General features: G+C 40.1%; 1 protein-coding gene across 9 annotated transcripts in view; it reads right to left on the bottom strand.

The window, feature by feature from the left end:
* CCDC85A (coiled-coil domain containing 85A) overlaps window positions 1-11,228 on the bottom strand; it is a 217,413-nt gene that overhangs the window by 121,629 nt on the left and 84,556 nt on the right. For all 9 annotated transcript variants that reach the window (XM_083832381.1, XM_083832380.1, XM_083832378.1 and 6 more), the window contains one exon: window positions 2,326-2,464. In XM_083832381.1, coding sequence (XP_083688507.1) covers window positions 2,326-2,464 — 139 coding nt within the window. The remainder of the gene's footprint in view (window positions 1-2,325; window positions 2,465-11,228) is intronic.

The raw sequence follows: 11,228 nt of genomic DNA, 5'->3' as shown, positions 1-11,228 counted from the left end.
TGTTCATGTTTCAGAAGACAATTAAACTTCTAATAATTAAGCAATGCCTTCCTCCGACTGGCCAGGCCCTGCTTCTGTTTACTTATTCTCCTGCTGCTTAGCCACTAAGCCTACCTAAAGCAGTAGTGATTAAACAAGCCACGACTTTTCGGGACACAGGCAAACATAGAGTAGAACAGGGAAGGCGCAGATTTTTAAGTCACAGAAACCTTAAAATAGCACCCTCCTCGCTTGTCATTTTTGTACCTTGACAAGATCTCAGGCAAAAAATTTTGCATTTTCAGTCTCACAAAAACCATGGGTTCTCCAGCAATGAGGCAACGGAAAAAATCAATACTTGCCATGTACCATGTAACCAATAGAATAAGGGCAATGATTTATGTATGGATGGATGCAGACTGAATCAGCTGGGGCCTCAAACAGAGGGAGAGAGAGAGAAGGAAAGAGAGAGAGAGAAAGAGAGGTGTGGGGGTGAGCCGGACTGCAGTGATTATTCCTGCACTATGGCCAGATTTTTTTTTTCTGCAGCAATAATCCCCCTCTCTAGCACTGCAGGACATAGAGGAAAGACTAGCAATGTGTGGAATATATGATGGACCAGCTTTTCGCTTTTGCCTCAGAATAATGATGCTATGTTGAATATTAAGGTACAGTAAAAAAGGAAGAATGATATATGCTCTGCAGTCCTTCAATCTTCCAGCTACCTCCACCCTAATAAAGACCAATCCAGTGGGTCAACAAGCAATAGTTTAAAGAGAGTCAAATTATCAACAGGATAAAATGTACCATCACTGCTTCATGACAAGAAAAAGCAGGAAGGGCTTACTGAAGAGAACTACTGTATACCCCAGGAGTTTCTGCTGAGAATATAGTTTTGTAAATTGGATTACCAGGGATACAGCACTATAAGGTATTTAATGACTATGGTAACTTTTAGGATATCTAATACTGCTGTTGATTTAAAAACAAAACTATCAAGATAAAGATTTACTTATCTGTTTGTGTGATGCAGGATACCAATAAACACTTATCGAAACTATATTCTATGCTTTGTTGCTGCATTATTACTAAATAGCTAGGAGATGACTTTAAAGTGACAGAAATTTGCTACAGAAATGTCATACTATTTTATAAAAAATATCTCCTCTGTAGTGTTTGCAAATTGCTAAAATAAACTGTAAACATTTCTGCAATGCCTTGGATATTCAGCCTGTATTTACGTTTCTGAGAATCAGATGTTCATTCAGTACTTTCAGTATTATAGTTTGCCACGAAGTAATCTTGTTATAACTAATATTTCTGCCGCAATTACCATTAATGACTGAATCAATTCTCTTTTCTCTCTATAACATGTATGTAACATTTAAACCTCGGTATTGGCAGTCTTTCTCTTAAGAAGCATAATATTCTCATATAATGCTATAGAACAATAGGAGGCCACTAGTTAAATGCACTGGTTATGCAATGTTAGATTAATTAAAGCTTTAAGAATTGTAGCTTATTTGAAAGCCCTGCATTTTATGTATGTCTGTGAATTTATCAGGTCAGAATAACGTAGAAATTATTTCACTTCTGACTTTCCACAACATATATATGATTCCATGCTAGCGAGATTAATCATTAGCTACCAAACTACATTTTTATGTTTTATGGTTAAAATAGCAATGAACAGATTTAATTTAAGTAAAAATAGGCTTTAGGTTTTAAAGAATGTGACTGCATGTGACCAGACTTTGGACTTGAATGAAAAATATTTCTGACTATTTTGCTTTGCTATTACCTACCTACCTTTTTTATGTAAGTTATACTATGCTTAGCATAACATAACATACGCCTGTATGGTCATATCAAAATAACAGTGATGCAATAAAATAATATCCTACAAATAGACTTTGTATTTAATTTCCCATTCATTTGACAATGGCAGACAATATATTTCAGAGAATGAAAGTATGAAACACATTACAAAGCAGAGTATATACAGCTCATTAGTAAGTCAGGCAGAAAATCCTTTTTGTGGCAAACAGGAACAACTAATGGTTCTAAGATCCTCGAGTCCTCTATCTTTATTAATCCCCAAATTGGAATGCAAACATTTCATGAATGCAAATATTTCTCAGGCCTTGGAATTATGTTAGGCTAAAATGGAAAAAAGCTTCAGCATATGTACCAAAATTAAAGCAGGACAGAAGACAATCCACAAGTGAAGGTGAAGACACCTTAACAACAGCTTCTAGTACACACATAGTATGATGTGCATAATTTAAAGGGATTTCTCAAACTTCTCAAAGTATTGAAAACAGAGCAGGTTATCAATATGCTTACCTTTGAGTAACACATGGTAATTCTTCTTCTGCTTTCTTTCTCTTACAATAAACACAGCAGCAGAAACTCCACAAGTACAATGCTGGACTTCCATGAATTTTGTTCTGAGCTTCAGCCAGAATACCATGGACCTGGAGCACTTGGAAATGAAGATGGATTAACATGAGAACCTGGGCACTACCCCAAGGGAGAAAGCACAACAGTCAACGAAACAGGTAATAGCTCCCCACAGCACCACAACCAGGTGAGTTATCTGAGCAAACAATGCTTTGGAGCCAGTGACGTGGAAATTATTGCTGAAAATTAATGAAAGCACATTGCCTTGATCCTGGACCTGCACTGGTTTCATAAGTTGAAATACAAGCTTGCATACTGAAAGAAATCTGACCAAAGTCATTTTAAGTGTTCACCCGGTTATAAATGAATATAGCAACACGGAGTTCATTTTAAAGCAACAGACAAGTTTCCATGCTATAAATAAAAGGCAGAGTGCATTGTCTCTACTGTACTTCTGCATCTAGACACACTGCACTCTGTGCTCAAAAATTTGCAATGGCAACAAACTTAAAAAATGAGCAATATTGTTATAACTAGGAAAAGGTTGAGATAATTATTGTATTTGCAATACAGAAAATTATTTCAATGTTGCATGTGAAAGCCTTTTTCATGCAGAAGTAAGTTTGGTTCTTTCCAGCATACTATCTGCCCTTTGCAAATTAACATTTGAAAACCTTCTTAAGTTGAAGAACTCTCGTGGTAAAAATCCACAGCTGTATTACTGGAAGCTGACACAAAAATACTGGAGAAAAAAAAATCTTATTCACCATTTTAAAAGAAGGAAAAGATTTTAATATGATGCTTACCACAACTCATTTCCTTATCATGCTTTCAGCTTTCATTATAAGAAATAAGGATGCAGTCAGGGCACAGTCCTGTGCCCATTTAAACTAACAGCAAGATTATCCGTAACACTAATTAAAGTATTTTAGTTGACATCTTCTTAGCATTTAAAATATTTGTACATGGGGAACAAGACCAAAAAAGAAAGTTGGTGTATAACTTTGTGCAACATTCTTAAAACATGTTTTGTAAGTAATGTGTTATTTTGATTTAACTTTCAATACCAGAAAGCATATGCATACAATTGTGTATTAATGTCTTAAAACAAACCTGCTAAAATTCTCTTAATTTCTCTTAAAAGCCATACAATAATTTATTTTTTTTTAGGTACACACAGATAGAAACACACATTTAAAACTTTTTATTAAAAAATAAATTAAATTGAGTATTGTAAATTGTCACATAAATAAGGAAACATCACGGAATTTACTTAAGTGCTTTATCATGCACTAAAACTGGAATATCGTAGATCATCAACATGTAGATTATGTCTTCAAAAATTTTTGTCTTTGTATGCTCAAAGGACCATCAACATTTGCTAGAAACTGCTAAGCTACTTCTGAACAAGTGCAGCACTGCCAGCTCCAGCTGAAACTAGCCACAGCTGGGGTAACGAACAGCAGAAGGTTCAGCCTAAAACACAACAAAGCAGACCAGTGAATTTATCAGAGATTTAACATTAGGTATTGTAAGGCATCAAATTTAATAAATAGCAAAAGGAGCAAAAAAAAAAATCAAAATAAAAGCATGATAGGAGATGATTTGAAAATATCAGAGACACAAAGGCAGGATACCCTCTGCAAATAACCTGATGTTCTCTCGGCAAGGCCTCAGCATTGTGAACAAAAATACAAAAAGCTAAATGGCTCTTGCTATTCGCCATATAACAAAACTAAAGTATTTGTGTATCAATACTCTCCCTGACCATTGGATAGCTAGTGGTTATCATTTGCAATTACAGTAATTGCATCTATTCTTTGCTATTACTTCCCATACTTACAGTGTGCAACACAAACCTCATTCTTTTATCTCATGCAAACCATCCCAGCTCTGCCAACAGCTCTTGAATTTTTAAAGAGGTACGCTCTCCCTCCTGCTTCTGTTCCTCCTGAAATTTCCTGACCCCAGATCTCACGATAGAGCAACTTCCATGGATTAAACAGTTCTATAGGAGTCACCTAATAAAACACTATTAATTGTAATAGATTTTTGTTTCTTCTTCCAATGATATTTCCATGGCAACATTTTCACATCCTATTGTTGAGGGTGTTCTTCATTCCCCACGCGGGTTAACCACAGGGCAGGAAGGGCAGGCTGTTGGTCAGCCTTTATTTTCTCTGGTCCTTCAGCAAAGGTTAGTTGAGGTCACCAAAAGCCAAAGGGTAATTACTTTTCCTCAACAGGGTTAAAGTCACACAGATTGCTATTGAGACAACTGTATGGACGACCTTCAGCTTTTTATGTTCAATCTTCTTTTCTTTTAGCAAAGCCAACATTAATAAGGATAGGGGATAGGGAAAAGCCCCGCGAGCCGCACGTTGCGTGCATCTCCCGCAACACGCTTTGCGGGTGTGCTCCTGCCTGCTACTGCAATTGTCATCACGAAATCAATTAGGCGAGTCCCAATCACACAAGGTTGCGCGGTGATTAAACACGAAAGCTATCAACAGCCAAAAAAGGACCTATTCTGTGATTTCTCTACTCAAATAACTTCTATAATTATTCCAACTCAAGAACTTTTTAGCAGGGCCAGCACCCCCTGTTTGTCTGCTTTACCAGACTCAAATTCATCACCACCCTCACTCGCTTCACTCACAATGAATCAGGATTGCAGTTTTAAATGGGGAATATTTCAGAGCTCTGGGTGTCAACCTGGCTCCTCCACAGAGCTTCCCGTGGAAGGACCACCACCTCGGGAGCGTGGAGGGACAGAAGAGGGAAAGGCTGCCCTGAACTGCAGGGGAAGCCAGGAAAACGATTAGGGTAACTGAGGATTCTGTGTGGATTCAGGGGAGGGAAAGCAGGCATGCTTTCCAGCTGTACTCTACACAGAGTTTAAATGTGCTCAAATTGTAAAGCAGCTTACCACAAAGATCTAGCCCATAAAAAAATCACAATGCCTAAAGCCCACTGTAGGGAAAATGCAACTAGCTTGTGATGAAGACCCCAGGAGCCGAGTTAAGTGAAACCTCAGCTGTGCCCAGCTGTTACCAGCCAGTGCAGGTAGGAGGCAAATGAAAAGATAGCGGGTGTATCCTCCTTGGGCTCTGGCCTGGGTGACACTGGCTGCCTGGCCACCTATTCTTGTCCTTCTTGTGATACACTTATTTTTAAAATAACTATTAAAAGTCAAAAACACAAAACAAGAAAAAAAAAGAAAAAGAAAAAAAAAAAGAAAACAAAAAAAAGGGGGGGAGGTCTTCTTTCTGAGCCTTAGCTTTGGCCCCGTATCTTCTGGATATCCTTTCCAAGCTCAGTGCTGATGAAATCAAATAAATAAACAACATAAGGATCAGGTTTTGATCATTACAATATCCATTACAAATCAGGGAAGAGCAACTCAGCTTCTTGACTGATGCATTACTTTGTAAACTCAGCAAAAGTTATAAATAATCGCAATGCTGATAAATGATAAATGTAAGATTTGGTAATCAATCAATTCAAATGGGGCTAAATGGAAAAATAATGCATCATTTATATTTGGCTAAATTGTACAGTATGTAAATTATTGAGTACTTGCTATACCACTTTCACATCAAAGAGGTGGTAGACAAATAGAGAATCATAAAACAGAATTATCAGACTATAGCCTTGTAGCACTGTTTAACCATCTGCGCTACACACAGCACGTTGGTGGCACGCCAAAGGTCCTCAGAAACTTTCTTCTCTCCAGTTTTAACAAGGGCAGATATTTCTTTGTTTTGAAGTTACACTTTCCCAGACACAGCAACCACTAGCTTCGAAGGACAAATAGTAATTCCTAAACAGAAATCATGTTAAGCAGGGTTACAGACAATATTCTTAAATTAAGCATAAATGCATTATAGGGACTATCCACCAAGAAAAAGCTTCAAACGCAGGAATTTAAGAGCTAAAATTTCAAAACTAACTTAGACATATATGTTACATCGAACATTCATACATATAAGAAATCCAAATACCCTATGTAACGAAAAACTGTTTGGTAAAGGCACTCAAGCTTCATTCCATTATGGAATGACTCGGTATAGCAGCCACATGGTGACGATTTGTTCTTCACTCTATTTGGAATCTTGCATTTCTCTACATTAATGAAGACGCTAAATTTTTGGAAAGGGAATTTCATTTCCCTTCTTCTGGTCATGATGCTGGGAAGCAAGTCAGCCTGGGACAGCAAACAAGCACAGGCTGAGGTGGCCAGGTTTCACTGGAGCAGACCACCACTACGAAAGGGTTTCCCCTTGCTCCGACACTTCCCAGCAGAGTCTGGGGAAGAGCAGTGGGTCTGTGCTCTGTGAGGAAATTAGGAATTTCCAGCTACTAATGATCCATACCTTCTGAATTTCCCACATTTTCACTCTCACTCAAGTAAAGACAACTGGTAAGAGCTGGTACAGAACAAGGCAGACACAAGAGTTATGGGCACTTCTCCACAAACTCCTGTAGTATTGGAAGTCCCTTCTGTCCCATCTGTTCTGAAAAATTTGGGGTTTCAGGAGAATACATAAACATCCAGGGATAGATTAAAACACCCAGGGAAGTCCCAAGCAATTTCAGACAGCTACCCTGGCTTAACCTGCTTCCTTGGGGCTCAGAATCAACGACAAGGGCTGCAAAGTGCTGACACTGGCAGGCCAGAGAGCCCAGGGACATTTATTCACTCTTTTTTCATCATTAATTTAGGATATATTGTATCCAACTTTATTCAGACAACATTCACATGGCCAAATGCAGGCTTTCATAATAGGTATTGAATCATTAAAAACCACAGCAATACGATATACCAAGCCTTTTATAGATTTAAAAGTCAGAAATCGCGAAAAACACTACTAAAATATAAATTTCATCTGCCTTTTCCTCTGGTAAACCTGTGGTAGGGTACCACAATCATAAATGATTTGTAAATGGTTCTTTGGATACATTTTGCATCCACAAGCAATGGTCAATAGCAGCATGAGCTTGGAGAAGACTGACTGCGTCGGCATTTTTTTGCTTGGGAATCTTCTCTTGGGTTTCTATTTTGTCTTAATGAGCAGAAACTGAAAAACAGCATTTCTGAAAACCACCCAGGCTTCCAAAACATGCACTCCTCTCCAAAGTACAGCCTTTGTTTATTGCTACACTTGTGCTCACTTAGCTCTGAAATTACATAGGTTTTAGGTGAAACAAAGGGTTGGAAAAAGTAAATGTTGAAGCTGTTTTCTGACATTTTACCCACTGCAACAGCTTTTCCTACAATACCTGTTCTCAGCCTCAGAGTGCAAATACTTCCCAGGATGGGACACCTTCAGCTTAAAGCTCTTCAAATCTTCAGAGAACAGAGACCTCTCAAACTAAAAGGGCTTTGCAAAAGTGTGACAAATATTTTCCACAACACTGACACAATTTCTTTTTTTTTCTGTAACATAGGGAGGAAAGAAAGATGTCCCAGTGGGACACTAAGGTGCGTGTTTGTGTGTGTGAGCTAGCTCCCACAGAGAATCCCCTTCCTATGCTGCAAGTGCAGATTGCTGAAGCCAACCCATGCTGGCCACTAGCTACACCTACAGCAGAGTGGGGATGACTGTAAATCTCCCTGTAATACTGTGAGCCACGAGTGTCACTGCCCATTAGCTTTCTGATCTTCAGGTGCTTCCCTGGCCGCTGTAATTTCCATGACTACTTTAAGCCCTCTCCTTCCCATCAGTTCTCTCAGTAGTGATTTCTGTTCTCTGAAGGATCCTTCAGTTTGAATCCCTTTTGGCAACTAACTATACAAGGTACTTCTTTTGGTCGCATCTGTACTGAAAGGTAAAGAGCAAGCTCAGTAGCAAGACTTGGTATTTCAAGCTAGGCCAGGTTGCTGATCGGATTTGAGTCTTGAAGGTCTTTTCCAACCTAAACGATTCCCTGACTGTAAGCCACATTCCTGGCCGCTCTCCCTCCACACCACAAGGTGTTAGTCCAGCATCAGCCCACTCCAGGCCATGCCTAGCATGACCAGGAAGAGCCAGCCACAGGACGCCCTTGGGCAGGCCGAGCTGCCTCTCCCCACTAATCCGACCTTGGGCAGACGCTCGGCCAGCAGGAGGAGACGTGCCGATGGAGACTCCAGCTCTCCAGCACTCCAGGACTGGAGAGCCTCCAAATGCAGGACTGAGACTTCACACTGTGGAGACGGGGTGATGCTGGTCCTAGAGTTTGCAGTGTACAGACAGAGCAGTGGTGTGGGAAGAGCTCTCTTCAGTGACTCAGAACTGCCTCTCAAGTTGACTAAGGATTTTAATTTCCCATCTTTCTCACAACCATTCTGTCTTAAAAAACAATACACCCCCCTTCTACAAGCAGCATCTCGGGGCTACCATGTGGCACGAATCTCTCCCAGTGTAAGTAAACCCAATTCGATTCCAGCACTGCTCTGTCACAAATTCTACATCAACTAATGCCATTAGGAACAGTGCCTTCATTGAATAGTGTACCCCACTTGGTTTGTTCAAGCTCCATCCCACAAACAACAGGAGACCTATGTATCACAGACCACGTAACTCTGTCTTACCGCAGGTAACAGAGAAAGACACCAATGTCAGTCTCATAAGCTACCTGTTCTGCTTAACCCTGTATGCCATAAAGACAGACCTCCAGTGGACTGTGCTACCTGTGTGTTGATTCGGACATCACTAGAAAAAGCAGATAAGGAAAACCACAGACCCTGACCTGGCATTTACCTGCTCACCCATGACAAGTGCTTTCTTCCACACTGTGCCCCTCAGCATCTTGATTTTCTGCCAGCTTTTAAATCCCAGCTAATTAGAAGATTCACTACTCCTTATGATTTCCGACTTTCACAGTTTCTAATTAGTCTCTGCAGTGGTCTATTACCTAAATGAATTGTGATATTCCACTTGGTATGTTAAATGAAAATACTCAACATCACCATTTCTCCCTCAGATTATTTACCTCCTAGTGAAGTAATTTTGTTCTGAGGATAACACGTCTTAACTTTGCCATTAAACTGGAAGTCACTGAATGAAGAAAGGTGAAAGGAAACAAAACTGGGTTGAATATTAACCCCAGTTTTCCTCAGATTAGCAGTCTTAGTTGGGAAGATCTGTTCCTAACATTGTACTTAGCGATATCGCTGAAGGTCTCTGCACCAGATAGGCATGTACCAGCTGGCCTCAGTTCTCACTGCCGCGGCAGCGTCTATGGGGACACTGCTCCTCTCCCCTCTGCTGCAGCCCATTGCTCCCTATTCTGCACTGCAGCAGCTACGGAGTGACTCAGGCAGAACACACCAAGAGGTAAGAGATGGACATGTCTCTAAATTCAGAGGAAGCTACATCCAGAGGCAAATTAAACTACGTAGTGTAAGCCACTAAGTGTAAGGGTGGGTTTCCAGTGCAGGAAGAGACAAATGAACATGTTATTTCTTCGGCGTAGCATAACTTTCTGAAAGTCATGGACCCACGAGGTCTGCAGTGGTTCAGCATCGCAATAGGTGTTCAGCATAAACCCCGGTATCTAGCAGTTATCTCTGGAGCTCGTCAGTGAGCAGTGTTGCAAAACTGACATCTTCTTATGATTAAGATCAGACGGCTTGTATGGGAGCTTGCATGGGAATGGCAACTGCTTCAAAACTTGAGCATGGTTTCACCTCCCTATTTGAGTTCAGCCTGAAGACCAACGGTTGATGCACCACAGTTCCTTCTGGAAAAAGGAGCACTAATAGTTTGTACAGGCTGATTTTCTTTAGCAACAATAACTTGAGCAACTAGTCATAAATATTATTTACCTCCACTTCCATCCAGTGCAGCAGAAATGCTGTGCTTAATTTTATGTTTCCTGTTTTAAGATCCGCAAACAAAATTTTGATCTCTTTGTACATTTTGTTACACTGTAAAATAAATTTGTAAAACTTCTGGAAATTATGAACTCGAGACACTCAGACATGAAGCTATTTGTTAGGGAGAGGAGTTAGTCTCTGGACTTTTTGTCCTGTTTTCTTTCTGGACATTCTCTAACATACTGCTGCTTTCCCACTGCATGATTTCAGATGCCTTACGACTGCTGAGCCTCTAAGCTAAGAACTGCACCCCTTGTATTTTTTCCAATATTGCCAATTGCAACAATATTACAGGTTGTCTACAAGCAAAATATTTGGGTTTTGCTGACAGTATTGTATTTGAGCTCTGAAACTGTGGGAACTTAAATTCAGTTTTGCAAGTGCGAGAATAGAGACTTACCAAGAAAAGAGACTTTCCCACATTTCTTTCTTCTAGGCTTTGGAAATTTATTCCATCTGTTGTGTTGTGTTTTGGCTGAAGACCTTGTGTCTTCTGATTCAGGGTCTTCTTTTCAACACTTCTATTTTTGGTGTTCAAACCATCATTCAACCTCATGCAAGTTGCATCATCAGATGCAACCCAGGCACAGTCCAAACACTATTATGGGTAGTCATCAGCGCTCTTGCAGCTCCTGCACCTAATTTCAGGTCACAACAGCAGGAAGTCTTCACTGGCCACTGCCCAGAGCCTGCAGCACACCAGCAGAGCTGCACCAGTGTGACTCAGCACAGCGGCCTGCCCCTGACAGTGGGACGCAGCAGCCGTCTACAGGAATGGATGATGACATGGCAAATGCATAGTGAGGTCTTCGGTATTTTGTGGTTCAAGGTCTTTCTGCGCCAGAATCTCTTTCTATAAGGCTATATAAATATATACATAAACTGTAGTCCTTATATATATATACATAAATCAGATCAAACAGTCCTTATGATCCCTTTTTGAACCCAGCACTTGGGGACCTTTCCCATGAACACTTCCCTT

This window comes from Anser anser (genome assembly GCF_964211835.1).
Source record: "Anser anser genome assembly, chromosome: 3".
NCBI lineage: Eukaryota > Metazoa > Chordata > Aves > Anseriformes > Anatidae > Anser > Anser anser.
The sequence above is the reverse complement of the archived record's forward strand: the minus strand, read 5'-3'. Positions and strand labels throughout refer to the sequence as shown.